The following is a 21,405-nucleotide window of genomic DNA, read 5'->3' on the forward strand; positions in this document are numbered from 1 at the left end:
AATCCCTCTATAAAAAAATATAAGAGCGTTTAGATCACTAAACGATCTTATAATTCATTATGAAGGGAGTGCTATATATATGCTTCTATCAATATTAGTTCTACACTAAACCTACACTGGGATGTGGTCTTGAATTTTGGTTTTAGAATTATCTCCCCGCTAAGCCAAAGGCAGATGAGGATGGTCATCTTATGAAGGGGATCGGGGTGGCCTCGTTGTTCGATATACCCTGTCACTGCGCTCTTTCCAAAAATCGACCAAACAAGCAAGGCCAAGCTGCTAAAATCTTTTTTTTTCAGCTACAGTTCTGAGACACCGTCACACCACTGTATCAAAGCTGTGTTTCAACCAATGAAATCCATCCCATTTATGGCACCTAGAAGGTTTACGGTGTGCCGAGCAAATGACAAAAGTGTCAAGTGATAAATTGCATACAGCTTCTTGGCAATTCAAACACAACAAAGTAGTTGTACAGTCATGTCACACTTTATACAGCTTCTGCTCAACCGTAAGCAGCGGTGATACGATGAAGCGCATTCAGCTCTTGCAGCCATAGAGTTTGGCAATGCAAAATACAAAGTTTGCAAGGATATGATGCAAATAATGCATCCACCTGGACATAACCCACATAGTTTTCACAGCCACTGAAAATACTGAAGACACAATGTACACAATGCGCTCGATCTTCACTTGTCGGATTCTTTCTTCGGATGGATGGCCTCAGCGATAGCTTCGATCTCTTCCTTGGCACGTTCAAACACGCCCGGGCCTTTGACTTTGCTGACAGGCGTGTCCTCACTTATATCATTGCTTGTACCATGAGTTTCGTTCTCATGGGTCTTCTTATGCATGTTTGCCTCACTGTGTTCCTTGGAATCCTTGTGCAATTCTGCAGGTAAATCAGAGCGGTGGATAAAAATCAAGACGGGGTACTAAACAGAGCACTACCAAAGAACCTCAACTACCATGTATGAGGAAAGTAACACAAAGAATCAGGAATAAAGGAATTGAACACTAGAGGCTTTAAAGGAGGTACGATTATCCATTATGCCCTTCTTGTATCCTTATTGATACATCCTTCAATCGAAATGGTAACTTGTAGTGAAGCTATAGTTCCGAAACATCTTTTATACCTGATGAATTTTTGTCCACAAAGTTCTATTGTTTCAGTTTGGGTGATGTTAGGTTATAAACCATAAAATTGTATGCTCGTGAAGTCTTCATTATAACTTAGACAAAGCTGAAAATTCAAATGTTCTTGGTCTTAGAAATCCCTGGTACACAAAACAGAATTTCCAAACTCGATTTCAGAGGAGGTTCTATTATCCTTTGCCCTTCTTGCATATACTTAATTTCTCTTTCCTTCCATCAAAATGGAAGGCCTGCTTTGTATACAGCTTCTAGATAAGTGCTATTTCAGAAACATTTTTCATGCTTGAATTTTTGTACACAAAACTATTGTTTCAGTCTGGGTGATTGTTAAGTTATAAACCTCAAATACATATGCCCAAGCTACCTCCTTAACACCTCGGACAAAACTGAAAATTCAAATGTTCCCAGTCTCAGAAGACAAAACTCCTTTACACAGAACACTACTCTTCTCAACAAGGTGAAGTCTCCCACAGAAGCCTACAACAGCTTAATAGTTCATCACTGCAAACAAATTAACTGAATATGCAGAACAGGAACAGCAAACAGAAAGTTCCCGTGAGCCTATGTCTTAGCATTCAACACAGAAGCACTGTTTCCAGTCAAACCCTGTCAGCTCTCAAGAATTGAAAAGCTAAAACTTGTGGATACGAATGAGCTCTCAAGAATTGAAAAGCTAAAACTTGAAAAGCTACGGTGAGCATAACCTTAAGGTATGTAACAGGAAGCAATACTTGTCAAAGCTAAATTAGGCAAAATGACATCAACTTAAGTAAATTACCACCCTCCTTCCTGCGGGGACTGGAATGGTGCTCCATCTTATCGTGAACAGCCTCCACAAGAGCCTCGATCTCTTCCTTGGCCCGTTCAAACAGATTGGGGCCCCTGACCTTCTCCACAGGCGTGTTCTCGCTTATGTCGTCGCTTGTTCCGTGCGTCTCCTTTTTGTGGATGCTGCCTTTGTTCATTATTCGCACCACCACTCTGTTGAAATATGCAACAGCTTTCAGTGTCAGTAGTAGTGCACAAGAAACTAAAATGAAACAAGAGATTTGCACTCGACCAAAAATGCCTTTATACAATGAATGAATGAATGAATTGGAACAGCAACACGTGGCGCCAAGCTTGCTTTGCAGGAATGCGTAAGGGTTAACTGTAAAAAGCACTAAGTACCCCGAGATCAAGAGGTTAAGCATCTACAGTACTTCGGTAACAAACAGGAAATTTCTAACTAACTGGTATTGGTAGGCTACAAGTTCAGAAAACCTGCACAAATCGACATGGTTAGCTTACTGCGGTCCCAGCTAACCGCGACGAACTACCCTTTAGGCAACAACTCTCTCCACTAGAGACGGCAAGAAATGTTAATCATTCATCGGCTGATCCCATGTACCAGCGATCTAGCCTATCCCGGGATCGGGCAAACACAAACAGCACGTGTACAAGGATGCCAAGAAAGTTTTTGAAACAAAGCGAGAGAGGTAGAGAGAGAGATTCGTACCTGTGGGGGTGTGTCGTCGCCGGCGAGCCGGCGCGGCGAAGTCGATCTCCTGCGTGCTCCGGCCTCCGGGAGGGGAGAGATGCGGACCGTGGCAACTGGCAATTGGGGAGAGGAGACGATAGGACAGGAAGGGAAGTGGGAGAAGAAAGAGACGGAATTATTCCTCGGCCCAGGATAAAAGCCCATGTAAAGCCCACTTACGGCCTGTTGACCCACATGTCCGTAAACAGGGATCTCTAGACTATTGACCCGGATTCTCAAAAAAAAAAAATCTAGACTATTTTTTGACCCACATGTCAGTTAACAAAGCCGTCGTACCCCTCAAAAAAAAAAGTTAACAAAGCCGTCGGAAGAGCCGCGCGGCTTTTCTTGACCGTCAGGCAGGGAACATCGGGCCCACTTGCCAGCGTCGCCCCCTCCCGCAACGCGGTCAGACAGGCGACAAGTGGCCAGCGTCCGCGGAGACCCCGTCGATACCGACTCGCCGGCCGCCGCCGCAAGGCAGACAGACGCATCCGCGCTTTCCCGATGTCTGGGGCCACCGCCGCGGGCGCGATCGCCGCTCTCCTGCGTGCCCACCGCTTGCCCATGCTGCATTCGCCGTTCGCGTGCTCGCTCGCCGCGGCCCGCTCCCTGGGCGCGCATCTCCCTCCCCGCGCCCCGGCGGCTGCCGCGCCGCTCTCCTCCCGCCTCTCCCTCGCGCGCCTCCGCTCCGGCGCTTCGCGTACGTAAATAAAACCGTAATTGCATTATGTACTGGTTGCGCCTCAGCTGTTCGACGTAATGCCTATACCCGTGGTGATCCTTCCAGCGCGCTTCTTCTCCTCCTCCTGCGGCGCCCCTGGCAGCGCTGTCTCTTCCTCGGCGGCGGAGCACGAGGAGCCGCGGAAGTCGGAGCTCATCTTCCTCGGCACTGGCACCAGCGAGGGCGTCCCGCGCGTCAGCTGCCTCACCGACCCCTCCAAGACTTGCCCCGTATGACCCTCCACCTCCATCCTGGTATCAACCACCGGTGGGCTCACTTTGGTTCTCTTTTCTCACAGTGGTCGGCGTGATGTTGGCTGTTTGTTTGTCATGTCCTGTTCGCAGGTTTGCATCAAGGCAGTAGAGCCGGGGAACCGGAACCGAAGGCGCAACACCTCCATTCTCCTGCGCCATGTCACGCCGTCTCGCACCTCTAACATCCTCATCGACGCTGGCAAGTATGCGCTACTTCTTGCACTGCCAGTTGCTTCTCCTCTCTTCCTCAACAAGTAACGGATTATCATACTTGAAGCTAGAGCTATGGGTAGGAATAGTAGAAAACACCCAGAGTGTATCACTGTTTTGAAGCAGAGTACCTGAAATTTCTTCCATTCATAGTAGCTGATATAGAGGCTGTTTTTGTAAATAATGTGCATCTACAAAGTAAAAAATAGTAATGAGTTATCACACCCTGATGCTTTGTTCTCCTGTCAGGTTTTTTTACCATTCCGCGCTCGAATGGTTCCCTGCTTTTGGGTACTGAACTGTTCACATCCTCTATTAGTATTTATTTTAAAGAAACGTAAGTGTCGTTAACGTTTGGTGCTGATCTTCAGGTTGAGGGAGATTGATGCTGTCATTATTACTCATTCTCATGCTGATGCAATTGGAGGTCTGAGTGCTTCCAACCTTCTCAACTCCTATGCACCTTATAATTGAATGCTTGTACCATTTTTAAAAGTCCCGTCTAGTGTAAATGCTTTCCACAACACAATTTTATTTCTATTAATCGAGACGAGAAACCCATCATCCTTGTGGCCTTTTCCTTTCCAAAAAGATAACAGCATGAATGGTGCAGGCCTTGATTGTCTTCGTGATTGGACGAACAATGTCCAGCCCTCCATCCCAATTTATGTGGCACCGCGTGATTATGAGGTTTGAAAATCTTGTACTTAGTTATGTTGTATGTTATTTTTTCTAGTATTACAGCCTCAGAAAATTTTATGGAATACATGAAAATCCATTATGCCATTTTATTAAAAAATTATGGCTTTCCCATTTTTAGTTTTATTTACAGCTGGCTCAGTTTTCTTTCCTTTTCCCCCTTTGCTGGTTTGTATCAGGTGATGAAGATGACACACCACTATTTGGTCGACACAAGTACGGTTATACCTGGTGCTGCAGTTTCAACATTACAATTCAACATTATGGAAGAGGAACCATTTACTGTTCAGGATCTTGAGGTTTGTGTTCTGAAACAACAATTTCAAAGCAAGAAGTGGACTTATACTTCTAAGCTGTTCGCTTACAAATTACAAATGATATTCTCCCTTTAGACTCAGTGAGATGTAGTAAGGAAATGGTCCATGTAGTCAGGTATACAAATGTGCATTTAACTCCTTTATTTTGGTCAGTTATAATGGGATGGGATCACTTAATTGATTGATAGTGTTGTTAGTAACAGCCAATAGGGCAATTTACCAGCGCAATTCAGACAAGATGCCTTCCAGTAAGTTTGAGTAAATCTGTTTTCATTGATGGCTCGAGGTAATATGCAGAACTTTTGGGTAGAAACATAATATGGAGAACTTACCAACCTGTGGCTGTGGATCTAAGTCCTGTCATGAGCTCAAATTTTATGTACCCTGCTCAAATGCAAAATTACTTATTCATTACGTCCGTATGTGTTGAGTATACTTGGGATTCATAGCAGAGTCTCCTGTTCAATTTATTTTGCTAAAGATGTAATGTCTACATTTCAGGTAATTCCTTTGCCTGTATGGCACGGTCAGGGTTACCGTTCCCTTGGTTTCCGTTTTGGTGACATATGCTACATAAGGTAGATTGAGTTCACTGGAAGGCCTGTTTATTGTAACGACTTGTGTTGTTGGTAGGCATCTTATCTGAATTGCTCTGATGTTTGCAGTGATGTCAGTGATATACCTGACGAAACCTATAAACTTCTGGAAGACTGTCAACTTCTTATATTGGTATTCCTTTTTTTCTTTTCTTGTTTTGCATCTCTGATTGTTAAATCATGAAATTGTCGCATTGGACTGTTGTACGCCGCTAACTTTGTTTTCTTGCGTATCTCTGATTTTTGAATCATGAAATAGTTAGATTCATCTGAAAGATGTACATTTCTTATGCTGCTAACTTTTGTATTGATCTACTTGTGCATCTCTCTTGAGTATTCACTGTTGACTATGAATTGGATTGATCTTGGTTTTATGTAACTTACTACAGGATGCTCTTAGACCTGATCGTTCTTCTTCAACACACTTTGGATTACCTAGGGTAAGTTCTGACACATTAGTTCTACCTTCTTACTATTTCACTGTATCCAGTTATGATATATTCTTCAACTATACAGGCCCTCGAGGAAGTCAGGAAAATCAAACCAAAAAGAACACTGTTTACCGGTATGGCCTGACTAACCAATCATTTTGTTGCTTCTTTCTAACTAATTTATAGTGAACTTTTTTTCCTTACAAAATAGCTCAGGAGTTGTATTGAGATTAGGGCATGGGATCTGTCGTTTTATTCCAACTCCTTTGTTTGGTATCCAATGGGAACTATGTGTGGGAAATTGACAGAGAAGTTTATTCCGGTATTTGTATAGTGGGAATTGGTGCAAGATTAGACAAGAGATGATGACACAAGTCATGATGAAGGGGTTAAGATGTCATCACTAAAACAATTCCCTTCCAATCCCCACCCCCTCCCTTGTTAATAAAACGGTGGGAGTTGGACTCTCAACTGTCATGCTTAATCCCTCATCAATTCACATGCCCCCTAACCATACGATGGATTTAAAGTCTCATACCCCTTCAATCCTCACCCCCTGGCTCTAATTACACCCAACCAAACATGCTTGTCAGCTCTTAAGTGCATTTTGGAGTTTCTCTGGATCCACAAAACATAACGCAGTCTTAAATAGACTGCACAGTTTGCAACAGAAAAGTTTAACATGATTTTAGATTACAGTTGAGAAATGTTACCTATCTGTTGTTTAATGGACATGATTTCATCTAGAAAAGTAACAAGGACAACTATTTGATCTCCTTAGCGAACTGTTCAATAATTTCATGACTTCGTTTTTGCAAGACAAAGCAAAACTCTTAACACATGTTGACATTGTTATTTCGTACTCTTGCAGCTTTTGATGTTAGATATTACTCCCTCCATTCCTAGATATAGGGTGTATAGTTTTTTGCTCAAATATTAACTCACGGGCTGGGAAGGCAAATTCCGTTGCTTTTGGACGTAAAAGCCCCTAGGGTGACCATGTGAGACTAGAGGGGAAATAGGTAAATCGGGGGGATCCTCTTTCTCCTGGTCAGATTACTTCCATAAATATCGTCCTTGCGTTAATATTCAAGCAAAATACACCCTATATGTAGGAACAGAGGGGGTATGATCTGTTAAGAAACGCGAAATAGAGAGAGGTACCGAGAGAAATTAACACAATCGGCTGAGCATGTTAGCTACACGATCTGTTAAAAGAAAAAGAAAAAGAATATTGGTTCCTAAATCTAAGGGATTTCATGCGTGGGAGCTGATCGGTGGTGGGTTAAAATTGACAACAAAGGCAATACACCCTCTATTCCGGATTTTTTCTCAAAAAACTATACACCTTATATCTAGGAACGGAGGAAGTAGTATATCACCTCTCAAATACTTGTCGAAGAAAGTAATAAATTACGCCTGGGCACATTAAATCTCAATATTTATGTCGAACACAGTTCATAATTATTGATCCAGGAATGGAGTCTTGGAAACTTTATCGCAATGTTTTCTTCTTGACATGGAACTATGGGAAGCTATAGCCTTATTTGATCAAATGGCATGTGCCTCATCTTCCGTTATTTTGATTATATTGCTATTGTTTTAAATTGGACTGAATGGTATCTTCAGGGATGATGCATTTAATGGACCATGAGAAAGTGAACGATGATCTTGCCAGGCTGATGGAAACAGAGGGGCTTGACGTCCAGCTTAGCTATGATGGTCTCAGTATACCTGTAAGGCTCTAGAACTATTGGGCACTGTTGAACGGTGGTTACAGATTTTCTGTAGTTTCATTTTAGTAAAATGATCACAACATGTAATCCGTTTAACTCCTCACGTCAAGCTTTCCTTTTACTTATCTTTCTCCCCCCACCCATCCTCATCAACAGAGGAATCATATGTACTAGCAAATTTAGTCCTTACATCGATGATGAAATAAAGTTTCAGCACATGGTTTGTTTCATACTTTCTGGAGTTGAGACTTCTTTTTTTTTTGGTATATTGTATTTGCACCACTATTAATGGATTTAAATAGTGGGTCCTTCCCCGGACCCTGGCACCCTGCGCAAGCGGGAGCTACGTGCACCGGTCTATTATGGATTAAATAGTTCTTGTAGATGTTTTATCAAACCATTCACGTAAGATTAGGGACCATATACTGAAGCAATTCATCAGGGCTTGTGTCTCATACTCTACTTATGAAGAAAAGGAAGAAAGATGAGTTGATAAACAATTTAATGGGCAATATCATACGCGACAAATAGTTACTGGGTACAGATGAAACTCCTAGAATGTCTTACATTGGTGATTCACACTGGATCCCAGCAAAAATTAGTGATTTCTTTTCTACGTCACACACACATCATAAAAGGCAGGTGTTTAGGAATCTACTACACTCCAGCTGCTCGTCCTAGCCGTTCCCTTAAGATCTTCACTCCAAAGTACCTGAGCACAAAGTATGATTAGAAGCCATTACAGTTTAAAATTGAGCGTTTATTTTGCCAAATAAGAAAGATATGTTCTGCATTAAGTACCTGCCCATCATCATGACCGTGGCTTGAGGGTTGGTCCCTGGTGACCTAGAAAATGTTGAGCCATCAACAACGCGGAGCCCTGAGACTCCAAGCACTCGGTGCTGCTGGTCGACCACCTTCCCTACATGACACCCACCATGGTAGTGCCAGATGGTGATTACCGTGTCCTTGCAAAATTGCTCCAGGGATTCTGTGGTATTGGTATGCTTGGGTATCAGATTCACGTTAGCCCGCACGCTCATGTTGAGCACCCTTTCCATTTCATATCCAGCATCATCAGGAGTCAGATGAGCGAAACTATTTGTCTTCAATATTTTCTCAATGGTCTTGATGCCATAGACACAACGGCTGAGATCTTGTGGATGGCTGAAATAGTTGAAAGTAACCGCCGGGTTGTTCTTGACATCAGTGTCTGCAAGGACAAGATGGCCTGTAGACAGTGGACCATCGATCTTCTCAAGGATAAAACCACCTTGGAACACCTCTTTGGGTAGACTAAGTTTGTTATGTGCATACTCCCTGGCTAGTTCCAGGCTTCTTTGCTTCGGAGGAACTGTGGACAGCTGTCCAATCTGTATTGATAGGAATGTAGTATGGTGCATTGGATCAGCAACGGCAAAAAATAAAATAAAGAATAACTTCACATGATTAATTATGCATGCAATGATGACATGGTTATACTTGCATTTGAAGACATAAGTTTCATTTTGACTCATAGTGAATGATATAATTATAATTTAAGGCTTCAATAACTTATGTTGCATACCCAACTACCCATCTTAATTCTAGATTATCTAAAATAAAGCTTCATACAGTGCAATCTGAATCTTGTGGTGATATTACATAATTTGGAACTACTATGCATGTAAGTAGTAAGATTGGTGCCAAACCTCAGCAGACATGATTCCGTGGTGGCATTTGATGCTATCTTCAGACTGGCCGAAACCACTGCTCGCCTCGATGAACACACCGGCTTCAGTTATTCCAACAGTCTCAATCAGTGACTGCCGAGGGGGGCTTTTCGTAGGTATGAAGATGGAGTTCATGGGGTTGTCAGCCATCCCTTTGCCCACATACTTGTTGTGGAGAACAACAGGAATGTTATGATTCTTAAGATCATTCTTTGGCCCAATCCCACTGAGGAGTAGCAGCTGGGGGCTGCCAATTGCACCAGAAGAGATGATAATTTCGCTATCTCTGTTGGTGTTGAGGAGTGCCTGGTGGAGTCTCCCGTCCTCATCGGCAAATTGTACCCCGATAGCCCTTGGTCTCAGTCGTCCTGCATAGGAGTTCATGTTATTGAAACAGGGTACATGATGGCCTATGTCTGTTGTAGTATCTACACTTTCTGTTGTAGAAATTCTAGACTGTTTTGGAAGAGAAGTAAGCTTTTAGGAGCTTGGATGCACCTTGTTGCGAGTTGAACACTATCTTGTGCACACTAGCGTGAAGCAGGACCCTCAGGTTGTTAGGGTCTCCAGCTGCGAGCAAGTCGGCTGCTGTGTGGCGGTGGCCATTTGCGTCGAAGATGGTGCCACCAACCTTGGTCCCAGAAACATGGTCATATGTGTACCCATTGAAAGGGGATACACCTGCTTCAACTAGCCCATCCCGCAGTGCAGCCTGCCAAGGCGCGATCTTAGGCCACTGGACAACCTTGTCCTCTACCCAAGGGTAGGACTCATTCACCAGGTCTTCTTCCCAGCCAACGTCCTGCACGAAGCTGTTGTTCCAAGAAACACAAGGTATGTAAGTATCAGGTTTGATGGAATAAGTAAATTGCCTTCAGCAATAATACTGAGATGATATTTCTGTTTTTCTTAAAGACACTATGGCATGCTTATCAATTACAAATGTATGTTTGCTAATTCATCTTCATGGGTTTGGTTTTGCTAATGCGATATATGTCAGAAACTTATTCTTGGTTCAAACTTTAAGTTGCGCTGAACTGTACTGCGGTTACGGTTATCTCTTGGGCTTTGCTTAGCTATCATAGTTACCATGGGCATCAAAGAGTTGTTGATATGCCCATGTGATTTTGTTTTGTTGCCTCCTTCAGTAATACACCCTCTGTTCCTAAATACTACTCCCTCCGTTCCAAAATAGATGACTCAACTTTGTACTAACTTTATACTACAATTAGTACAAAGTTCAGTCATCTATTTCGGAACGGAGGGAGTATAAGACATTTCTGCTGTTCAAATCGAACTATATAGCTGTATGATTCCAACAGGAAACATGAGAAAGTACTATATTTAGGAACGGAGGTAGTACTATATAGCTGTATGATTCCAACATGAAACATGAGTCGTTTTTATATGATTTTAATTCTGTGAGAGAAACAGAGCATGTGTTACTGTCAGGGCCAGTTATTACTTTGCACTACCAAAGCCGAGGCACTTAAATGCAAATTAATGCAGTACCTTCTTGTTTTTCTATGTTATCAAGTTGCCCACGAGTGCCAATTTGTACGCAGGTACTCATTGTTAAAAACACTGCCAGTTTTGCAACTACGCTGAAATAATAGCCAAAATATAAGTGGAAGAATGTACTACTGACATAACCCAAATTACTAAAGTGGATAAAAGTGAATGACAATATTCTTCTCTGCTTTACTGAGAGGGGTCGGCCCCCTTTGTATAGCAGACAGGACTTGACCGACAAGCCGACAAGTCTATTCAAACTCTAATACGATATCTGAGCTGATTGTATTCTTTCCTAACAAACTTGCTTAATCAACTAGGACTCTAATTAATCAAGACTCCACGTTTGATGATGAATACAATATCTAAACTGACGGTACTCTTTCCTAACGAACTTGCTTAATCAACTATGACTCTAATTAAGGGATAAGACTCCAGGTTTGATGGGCTGGTCCACATAACAATAAGGTCATGGTCCAATCGAGAGCAGTGTCGGGTATGGTAATGCAGAGCATAAATTATTTTGGCAGGGTAATCTTAGTACTTTGGGGAGAAATTTGAGCTGGTTATTTTGTGCATGTAAGAACAGTTGCTCTTGCTGTCCATTTCAGCAATCTGCAAATGCAGAGAGCTGGCTATAGCAGCATGCTACATTGCTAGGGTGGCAGCACTGAAGCAGACCTTTGCATTTATTTTCCTCCTGGCGCTATCACTGTTCACTGCCCTGCATTTACCCTAGATCTGACATTTACTGACCCGAAAGGGACACGTCTTGTGCTGCTGCATAGACTGAATCATGACATGGCATTTTACCTAAGCTAACTTGATTCTGGGTTAACTTGAAAGGGACAGTGTTGTTGATTTTGGGTTAACTTGCGTAGACTGCTTTCACGTTTATCATGCACAGAGACAGAGGGAAGAATGATGATATACAACTCTTAAGAAGAATGATGATACGGAACCTCAGCAATGCATTGCGTACCTTGAGCTGGCTCGGCTGTAGAAGCCGGCATTGATGCAGGTACCACCACCCAGCACCCTTGCCCGGGCGTTGATGACGCCGTCGGTGGAGACGAAGGCCTGGGACGAAGAGTCCGGCGCCGTGTTGCTGAGGCCAATGTGGAAGTTCTCCATGTAGGAGATGTTGCGGTTGCCGTAAGGGGACCCGCCCCTCTCCAGCACGAGCACCTTGTACTTGAGCGACAATGTCGCCGCCAGGGGGCAGCCGGCGGTGCCCCCGCCGACGACAATGTAGTCGTAGCTGTCGTGGCGCATCGCGGGGAAGCTGCTCGCCTTCTCGAGGGGTGGGAGATTCCTCAACGTGAATGGCGGCTTGGCCGTGCCCCTGCCTGCAGGTACAAGTGTTCCATAGTACTGTTTGTTAGGAGTATTTCCCGCTTAAAGCTTGCAAATTCTAGCTTGGCTTTGTTTTTTTGTTTTGGCAAAAGAATGTCCCAATCTAGTAGTTGAGCTAATGTACTCATTAACTATTTCATCAGGGCCTGGTCTCCTGGTATTATGCTGCTCCAGATAAACAGGCACGCCTTTTTATAGCATAATATACTCTGTCCATTCCTTTGTGTACTCTATTTTCTACTCCCTCCGTCCCATAATATAAGAACGTTTTTGACACTAGTGTAGTGTTAAAAACGTTCTTATATTTTGGGACAGAGGGAGTAGCAAAATATATAAAGATGGGAATAGTGCACGGTCCTCTATCTATTACAAAAAGGAAATACATAATCCGAGGGCACAAGACAATGACCGGAACCAAAATGTCCTAGGAGAGAACTCCACTGAATCTGAATGAGCAAGCGACTACTAGGAGAAAGAAGGCAAACAGAAGCTGAGAAACGCAGGTGCAGCATTGCTTGCTAAGCGACCAATCAATCTCCCAGGCAGCATTGCAAGTTCTTCACCGGGAAGAGTGGAGCAGAGGTGTTTGGATGGAAGCAGAAATGCTCAAGAAACGCGGACAGCATGGAGGCAGAGGGTGAGGCACGCACCTTGGGATAATCCGAGGAAGCAGAGGCAGACCACGAGCTTGATGCAGAGCAAGGATGCCGCCCCCTCGCTGGAAGCCATGGAACCCGAGAAGCACCTGCCAGGCTAAACCTGCCCCTTCCTCCCCTCTCGCCAGGAAGACGGTGGTGGCTGGCTCTAGCTGTCCACTTCCTTCCAGCTCGCTCTGGAGCTCGAGGTCGCCCGCCGGACTTGACCCGTTTATGTAGGCGGCGCCGGAGGGGAGGACCGGAGGCCAATGGAGTATCGTGTGCGCTTTGAAGAGAGCTCACCAGCCGCAGTAAGTGCCATTGAATGCAGAGGGAGCACTGCCCCGGTACAACTGTGATTTATGGGCTTCATCAACCAACAACCAATGCAGGGCTGCGCCGGAGGTACCCACACCCACACCACCACCCCCCTCCATTTACAAGAATGACTGTCGTCTCCATCTTTCCAGTTTTCTTATGTTTCTCTCTGCATGGCACCCGCCCAATTGGTCGCGCCAGCGCAGCATTTTCTTTCTTTTTGGCAAGAATATGTGTTCTGCATTCTTTTTTTAATGGCGACAGTCCTGTTCTGTAGCAGATGATGGCGTGCATGAATGCCAGTTATTCCATAGAAAAATGCCAGCTGTAGAAAATGCATTGTGCTGTTTTTTTATACCGGCTGCAGAAAGGGTGTGCTGCTTGCTATCTTCTTTTTTTAGAGGGGAAGGGTGTGCTGCCATCTTGACGTACCATGCTGACGTATCTCCTCTAGGTGGCTTCAATTCCGAGACCATGGTTCCGATGAAGATAATCAATCCATGGTGATAAGGTATTGACTTCTTGTAGTCCAGTTCATCGGTGCAAACAAGTTAGTGCCATCCCTGAAAAACTAAGAGTTAAGAAGCACAGTATAATCTATTTCCAAGTGTTTCTTCTTGCAAAATACTTCCTCTGTCCGGAATTAGTCGAAGCTACTGCTTGTGACAGTATGATGCATTTTATATAGGAAGCTAAAGGCAGAACAGATTTGAACTGACCAATAGTGGTGTCCAATCTAGAGTAGTAGTACATGGATTTATATTGGCACTGATGTAGTACTGATGGCCATAGCAAGAGAGAGACAAGGTGTTAAATGCTGCATTCTTCATTTGGTTAGGACACCACACCCCGTAAGATAACCAGGATCGACATACCTAGGCTTGGACGGTGCTAAGGTATTGAAACCCCCATGTCCATTTTTGAGGTGCTCACTTGAAGTAGGGTAAAAAAACAACTAGACATCCACGATCCACCTACATTCTTGAACTATCTTAAGAAAAGCAACTATTAACTGGAAAGCAAATGAACAGTGTATTATTCATGACCACCAGCAACCGCCTCTGTATTCTGCAGCAAAACAATTGACACACAAGAAAAGAGTGAAGCCTAAAGTATCACAGCTATCCCGCAGCTGCAGGTTGCTCTCTTTCCATTCGCCTGCTAGCATGGAACCTGTGAGTTGCTGTTAGGACTGAGACATAATGCGCCCTACTGTATACAGACGTGCCACCTGCGCTAAGCCGCTCTCTCTTTCTTTCCCTGGGAACATATGACCTGAGAATCGGGAAATGATAGCCAGAAAGTACTACTGCCATAGTTGTGCACTGCAAGGTTTGGGGTGTGTTTTCCTTGCCCCCGTTTCCCTGCTGCAGCTGTTTGTTTCTGAAACTGGGTCTGTTAATCTGTCTGCAGATTTGAAGAAAGAGACATGCATCCTACTCTCCTCCCTGCTCTTTAAAGCTCCCCGGAGCCGGAGGACACGGAAGGTTTGGCATGGTCACGTCTTGTCCATCATCATCACATAGACACCTACCAACCTGATCAAGGCACTCTTTGTCATGTGGTACGTACGAATTTACAGGTAAATAGGTACGCCGCGTCAGTGTCGGTTTACAGTAGTTTTTTACAGACCTTTTTGCCTGCACACACACACACACACACACAAAGTGGATGTAGAAGTAGCAACAGATGAACCGCAATGGCTTCCGAGTTCTTGCTAGCCATGCAGTTCACTCATGGTCCTAATGAAATGATGCAATCAAAGCAGGATGCTCGAGGTCAAGGCCCTGCCCCTGGCTTACTGTACCGTGATGATGCAGGAGGACGCCCCCTCTCCCTGATACGAGAATGAGATCCCAAATTCTCGAATGATATGGATCAATCATGAAGAAGGAAGCATCATGTGGGCGACAAAACATGGGTATATAACTATATATAGTGCATCATCCCCCTTCTTTGAAGACGCTGACCGTCTTGTTTTCGTGTCAACAGTGCTTAAATAGGATCCTAAGATGAGAGTGGCATGGGCATGGACGATGGATCTCGCCCCTTATTAACTGGTGTGGGGTAATTCGCAACCTCCTCCCTGCCGTGGACTTGAATGGGGATCATGAGATGCATATGGACGGCCAGCCATCGCCATGGGGACCCCGGCGAGCTGCGCTCCAGTGCCTGTCGCGAGCTCCGCGCCCGGGCGCGCGCGCACCTACCAAGCAGTCAGAGCCAGTCCACCACCGCGGCACCAACCTACGCCTGGTCGCGCGCCCACGGAGTTGAGTGAGCCGCTGCTCGTACGAACCGGTCCATCCATCGTCGGCGTGGTCACCGCGAACAGTAGTTGCCGCTGCCGCGCCCGGCGCCCGCCCTTGATTCACTGCGCGGCTGGCCACGCCACGGCTGTTGGTCGATCGTGAAACTAAGCTGGCTGCCCGTAGGCGGGGGGAAGCTGTCTGTCGACCGATGGGAATGAATGACGGCAAGTGGCAGCGGGATGCTTTGCTTAGCTGTGCGATACGGTGCGCGCTTGAATGAGGCGGCAGAGGAGCACATGGGGTGGCGGGGGGCAAGGGAGGTTTACGCCTGTGCGCCCCAGCTCTGGCCGCTTGCCCCCGTCCTGGACGCAGCCGCGCGTGACCCCCGTGCGTGGTGACCGCCCGATCCGAGCGACTCCCGCGTCGGCTCGGCTCACGACTGTTTACTCGTTTGCAGTAGTGTACCGCTACTCTTTCGTGAATGATCGGCTGATTTACCACATGCTCTCTCGGTGGAGATGGACTGTGACGCCAAGTTACCGATGCTACTCAACTGGGTAAGTAATGCACGCTCGCTTTCTTCCACGTGGGTCCAAAACATTGGAGAAACACTCGTACGGTACTCGCCTGGTTTGCCCCGACGTCGTACGTTCGCGGGAGCAAAAACCATCGTCGTCATAGCGCTTCTGATTGCTGCGTCCCAACTAACTGGCGTCACCATTTGGCGAGACGTTTGAAATGGGTGGCTTAATTAGGTTCACACTTCACACCATCGCCGTTGACTGGCTAGTAACGAAGCGCACTAGTTGAAATTGATTACCTGATGTTTGCTGCTGAGTATACTTCAGACATAGGACTTCAAATGGATTGGAAGGCCATCGTGCCAAGTTGTTAATAACTATATATATAGTACGACCTGACCATGACCAGCACGCGGCCAGATTTTTTATTTTTGTATATATTGTTATCAAAAAAAATAAGACCATTCAGGACTAACCCTTGGGTGTATATTTTTATAGAAGAAAATCTCTAAGCATCACCCGTCACCTCCGGGACTTGAATGCGGGTGAGCTTGCTCATTCCACGCGAGCCAAGCCAACAAGGTGACACCCTTCTCTCTGTATATTGTTATTAGAGCATCTCCAGCCGTTCGGGCCCCCAGGGGACTGAAATAGCGCCGCCTAGGGGGCGCTAGCGAAAAAATATCGGCATGGGGGCGGCCGGTTTCCCAACCGCCGCCCCAAGCCCAACCCAGTCGCCTTTTTTGAAAAACAAACTCGGCCAAGTAAGACACATATTCAGCCAAACTAGGCAATTTTCATTGATGTTTGTACATAAAACCTTAAAAACATAACTACGCCGCCACCGTCCGCCCTCCTACAGGCCTGTCTGCCGCCCTCCTACATGCTGAAGAACGCGTCGAAGGCGCTGTAGTCATCGTCGTCGTCCTCCTCCTTCACGCCGCCGACGTCCTTGCTACACCCTTGCCCTGGGTCGCCTTGGTGGACGGGTTTGGGTGGCGGCGGTGGTGCGTCCTCGTCACTGTCCTCGAGGACGATGACGATGCCCTCGTCGCGGCCGCGACGACGAGCGGCGAACTCCTCGAGGGCGCGGCGCTCCGTCTCCAGCCGGACGTAGTCCTCGCGCACCCACTTGATGGCGGCCTCGTCATCGACGGCCATGTCGTCGTGCTCACTCTTCACGGCGACCAGCCCCGGCTCCGTCTTGGGGCTTGACGAGGCAGGAGGAGGAGGAGCCACGGCCGCCCTCATTGATGACGAGGGCACCGCCGCAGGTGTGCCACCCGAGCGGCGTCTCCATGGGCTCGGCCTTGACGCTGGCGAGCGCCGGCGAACCGGTGGAGCGGGAGGAGGAAGATGAAGACGATCACAACCCACCCGCCATGCGCCTCGGCATCCAAATGCGGCCGCTCCGACGGGGGACAGGCGCCGGGGCCGCCGGGTACTGGAGCGGCGGCTGGTTGCCGCCCTCGAGGTACTCGAGGACGTAGTGGAGCGTCCGCCCGGGGATGCCCCACCACAGGTGGCGGCCGTCGGCGTTGTGGCGCCCCATCACCGGCGCGTTGTTGGTGGAGGTGATCTGCTCCTCGTGACGGCGTTGGAAGTACGCCGCCCAGCTCACATGGTTGTTGGCAGCGTACTCCGGGCGGCCGCGCACCTCCTCCGGCAGGGAGGCCCGAACGCGGCTGACCTCGTCGTGGAAGCGGTCGGCGTCAGGATGCCGGGGGGGAGGGGGGACGGGGACGCCTCCGGCGCTGAGCTTCCACCGCCCCGGCACACGCATGTCAGGCGGTGCTGGGTAGTTGGCCTCATGTAGGAGGTACGCCTCCCACTTCGTGCAGGGTGCGGCGGCCGAAGCCGTTGGCCGCCGCACTGTTGCCGGGGAACGTTCTCCCATCGGCGGATGTAGACGCGCGGTGGTTGGAGGCGGGGGAGAGAGGGGCGCCGGTGACGAGAGAGGGAATGAGGGCGAAGGAGAGTGCGTCCACCGGCGAGGGAGGAGTGGTTTTTATAATCGACAGGGGGACGGCAGACGTGTGTGTACGCGTGTCGGGAGGGGGACGGCGCGTCGCCGTGCCATCACTTCGACGCCTGTGAGGAATCAATGAAAGGCTGACCGGCAGCCTTGGCATTGATTCCCTGCGAGAAAACGAGGCGATGAGGAAGACGAGACGCGGCTGGTCGCTAACTCGGGAGGAGGGGGCGCCGGGTTTTCGCGCCAAAAACGCTTGCCTCGGCACCCCGGGCGCCCCCAGCGCGCCGGGTTCGGCTTGGGACCGCCGGCGTAAAAATCGGGCCTAACCGACGAAAATTGGGCTTTTGGGGCCGCGAATGGGCCATTTTTTGACGCCGACGCTAAAACAGGGCCTTGGGAGCCTGTTGGGGGCGCGGCTGGAGATGCTCTTACATATGTCAGTCTTATACTGCTATGCGGTCTTAAGTGTTTTTTTAAGAACACCAATGATGTATCATATTTTTATAGAGAAATGCAAAGTAAGCAGATACAAGAGGCCCACGAAAGAAAAAACATTTACAAGAGGCGGCGCGTCACCCGAGCAACACTCACGACTTACACCAAAAGCAGAAAACTAACCAACTCATAAAACTATCAACTCCGGAAGCACCTGCCTACCTTCACTCTTTCCATTTAGTGCTGCTATGCACACGATACCTGACGGACTATTGGTGGACGATAGTGCAAATCAAACCATCCATACGAAGGACTAGGTGCAATACAGCCAGTGGATTAACATATCGTGCGTCAATCGTCTAGCAGGTATCGTTTGTGAAGTAGTTTCGTTTTCCATTCAGCTAGAAAGAGCTCCACCAGTTCGGGAACTGTGCACATCAAGGTTCATGTAGACTCTAGGGATGCGATTGGTAGGTTGCATTCTCTTCCGCCAGGTCCGCACACGATGAAATCAGCTTGTTTGGTTGCCTGGGCTTCATCTGTTTCCTGGCCTGCACGAAACTTAAAGCAACTCTAGGCCTGCACCCAGGGGAACGACCGCATCGGTCGTTTTTCCATAGCCAGGCTCGCTTGAGCCACACGTGGCGAGAGCCTGCACGCGTGGGGAAGTGCGGGAGACAACTTGACGTCTCATAACCCCCCACACTCTCTCCAGTCACCCCCCACGGCAGTTCACACACACTCGCTCTTTCTCCCCTCACCGCCCCTTCGGTTGTTGTCTCTGATGGCAGAGTCACCGGCGCCCCCACCCCCACTCCCATCATTGTCGTTGCTTCAACCCCATTCAAAAGAGGTGGATTGCAGGCCTACCATCTTCCAGTTGGGATCTTGCCACGGTTCTCCGGGCGCCGTCCCCTTTTTGCACGATGCCACCACCACGGGCCAATGCACCACCGCCGTCGCGCGCTCCGTCTCCGCCACCGGTGCTGAACCTCCTTAATTATCTTGGGCTTGACTACGACATGGTTACAAACCCTACCTCCTACAGCTTTGGCTAGTCCGGCTTATGGGGGTATTTTTACCCCTATTCGAGGTTTTCTCCCCTGCGTTCGGTGCGGGGGGGGGGGGGGGGGGGGGGCTCGAGGACGGCGCACTCATCCTCCAGCCGGCGCGCGACGAAGGCCACGACGCGGCCCTCGGAAAGACCGTCTCATCTTCGGCGGCGGTGGCACCCTGTTCCGGCCAGGGTTTTCTCCACGGCCGGCGTACGCTGCACCAACACCCGCTCCGGTAAGCTTCGATTTGTTCCCCTTGTAGATGAGTTAATATTTAGGGTTCTTAGCATACTTTGAGTAATGGTTAGTAGGGCAATGTTAGATTTGATTGTTCACAATGGATTGTATTGGACTCGATTCAATTCGATCGGATTCGATCCGAATCCAGTACATTTGGGTTGAATTAGACCAATGTAAGTGTTGTTGGGGAACGTAGCAGAAATTCAAAATTTTCTACGCATCACCAAGATCAATCTATGGAGTAATCTAGCAACGAGGGGAAGGGGAGTGCATCTACATACCCTTGTAGACCGCGAGCGGAAGCGTTCAAGAGAACGGGGTTGATGGAGTCGTACTCGTCGTGATCCAAATCACCGATGATCCTAGCGCCGAACGGACGGCACCTCCGCGTTCAACACACGTACGGAGCAGCGACGTCTCCTCCTTCTTGATCCAGCAAGGGGGAGGAGAGGTTGATGGAGATCCAGCAGCACGACGGCGTGGTGGTGGAAGTAGCGGGATTCCAACAGGGCTTCGCCAAGCGCCGCGGGAGGAGGGAGATGTGTCACGGGAGGGAGAGGGAGGCGCCAGGGCTTAGGTTGCTGCTGCCCTCCCTCCCCCCCACTATATATAGGGCCAAGGGAGAGGGGGGCGCAGCCTTGGCCCTTCCTCCAAGGAAGGGTGCGGCCAGGGAGGAGTCCTCCCCCCCCCCCAAGGCACCTCGGAGGTGCCTTCCCCCTTTAGGACTCTCCCTTTTCCTTATCTCTTGGCGCATGGGCCTCTTGGGGCTGGTGCCCTTGGCCCATATAGGCCAAGGCGCACCCCCTACAGCCCATGTGGCCCCCCCGGGGCTGGTGGACCCCCGGACCCCTTTCGGCACTCCCGGTACAATACCGATAAAGTGCGAAACTTTTCCGGCGACCAAAATAAGACTTCCCATATATAAATCTTTACCTCCGGACCATTCCGGAACTCCTCATGACGTCCGGGATCTCATCCGGGACTCCGAACAACTTTCGGGTTACCGCATACTAATATCTCTATAACCCTAGCATCACCGAACCTTAAGTGTGTAGACCCTACGGGTTCGGGAGACACGCAGACATGACCGAGACGACTCTCCGGTCAATAACCAACAGCGGGATCTGGATACCCATGTTGGCTCCCACATGCTCCTCGATGATCTCATCGGATGAACCACGATGTTGAGGATTCAATCAATCCCGTATGCAATTCCCTTTGTCTATCGGTATGTTACTTGCCCGAGATTCGATCGTCGGTATCCCTATACCTTGTTCAATCTCGTTACCGGCAAGTATCTTTACTCGTTCCGTAACTCACATCATCCCGTGATCAACTCCTTGGTCACATTGTGCACATTATGATGATGTCCTACCGAGTGGGCCCGGAGATACCTTTCCGTTTATACGGAGTGACAAATCCCAGTCTCGATTCGTGCCAACCCAACAGACACTTTCGGAGATACCTGTAGTGCACCTTTATAGTCACCCAGTTACGTTGTGACGTTTGGTACACCCAAAGCATTCCTACGGTATCCGGGAGTTGCACAATCTCATGGTCTAAGGAAATGATACTTGACATTAGAAAAGCTCTGAGCAAACGAACTACACGATCTTGTGCTAGGCTTAGGATTGGGTCTTGTCCATCACATCATTCTCCTAATGATGTGATCCCGTTATCAACGACATCCAATGTCCATGGTCAGGAAACCGTAACCATCTATTGATCAATGAGCTAGTCAACTAGAGGCTTACTA

The 21,405-nt window shown here is 47.9% G+C and overlaps 3 protein-coding genes across 3 annotated transcripts; 1 reads left to right on the forward strand and 2 right to left on the reverse strand.

Annotated features, from left to right (window-relative positions):
- Positions 1-409: 409 nt before the first annotated feature.
- On the reverse strand, positions 410-2,820 carry LOC109749661 (uncharacterized). Its single transcript, XM_020308613.2, has 3 exons — positions 2,651-2,820; positions 1,931-2,133; positions 410-889 (listed from the first exon to the last, which is right to left on the reverse strand). The coding sequence occupies exons 2-3, from the start codon at positions 2,115-2,117 to the stop codon at positions 687-689; spliced, it is 390 nt and encodes a 129-aa protein (XP_020164202.1). The 5' UTR covers positions 2,118-2,133; positions 2,651-2,820; the 3' UTR covers positions 410-686.
- A 187-nt stretch (positions 2,821-3,007) lies between these two features.
- LOC109749662 (putative hydrolase C777.06c) lies at positions 3,008-7,868 on the forward strand. Its single transcript, XM_020308614.4, has 12 exons — positions 3,008-3,374; positions 3,462-3,625; positions 3,740-3,852; positions 4,109-4,150; positions 4,231-4,286; positions 4,473-4,549; positions 4,738-4,857; positions 5,377-5,453; positions 5,541-5,604; positions 5,861-5,911; positions 5,988-6,036; positions 7,532-7,868. Exons 1-12 carry the CDS (start codon positions 3,179-3,181, stop codon positions 7,648-7,650), a joined length of 1,128 nt encoding a protein of 375 aa, XP_020164203.1. The 5' UTR covers positions 3,008-3,178; the 3' UTR covers positions 7,651-7,868.
- Positions 7,869-8,123: 255 nt separating this feature from the next.
- On the reverse strand, positions 8,124-13,199 carry LOC109749663 (protein HOTHEAD). Its single transcript, XM_020308615.4, has 6 exons — positions 12,869-13,199; positions 11,845-12,211; positions 9,849-10,162; positions 9,330-9,718; positions 8,440-9,011; positions 8,124-8,350 (listed from the first exon to the last, which is right to left on the reverse strand). Exons 1-6 carry the CDS (start codon positions 12,945-12,947, stop codon positions 8,296-8,298), a joined length of 1,776 nt encoding a protein of 591 aa, XP_020164204.1. The 5' UTR covers positions 12,948-13,199; the 3' UTR covers positions 8,124-8,295.
- Positions 13,200-21,405: the final 8,206 nt, after the last annotated feature.

Source organism: Aegilops tauschii, chromosome 5 (assembly GCF_002575655.3).
Source record: "Aegilops tauschii subsp. strangulata cultivar AL8/78 chromosome 5, Aet v6.0, whole genome shotgun sequence".
Lineage (NCBI taxonomy): Eukaryota > Viridiplantae > Streptophyta > Magnoliopsida > Poales > Poaceae > Aegilops > Aegilops tauschii.

Coding starts and splice junctions, on each gene's coding strand:
- LOC109749661 (XM_020308613.2), bottom strand. CDS start 2,117: ATGAACAAAGGCAGCATCCACAAAAAGGAGACGCACGGAACAAGCGAC. Junction 890..1,930: donor TCCCCGCAGGAAGGAGGGTG/GTAATTTACTTA, acceptor ATTTACCTGCAG/AATTGCACAAGGATTCCAAG.
- LOC109749662 (XM_020308614.4), top strand. CDS start 3,179: ATGTCTGGGGCCACCGCCGCGGGCGCGATCGCCGCTCTCCTGCGTGCC. Junction 3,626..3,739: donor ACCCCTCCAAGACTTGCCCC/GTATGACCCTCC, acceptor TCCTGTTCGCAG/GTTTGCATCAAGGCAGTAGA. Junction 4,858..5,376: donor TTACTGTTCAGGATCTTGAG/GTTTGTGTTCTG, acceptor TCTACATTTCAG/GTAATTCCTTTGCCTGTATG.
- LOC109749663 (XM_020308615.4), bottom strand. CDS start 12,947: ATGGCTTCCAGCGAGGGGGCGGCATCCTTGCTCTGCATCAAGCTCGTG. Junction 10,163..11,844: donor TACAGCCGAGCCAGCTCAAG/GTACGCAATGCA, acceptor TTGGAACAACAG/CTTCGTGCAGGACGTTGGCT. Junction 8,351..8,439: donor ACGGTCATGATGATGGGCAG/GTACTTAATGCA, acceptor CTTTGTGCTCAG/GTACTTTGGAGTGAAGATCT.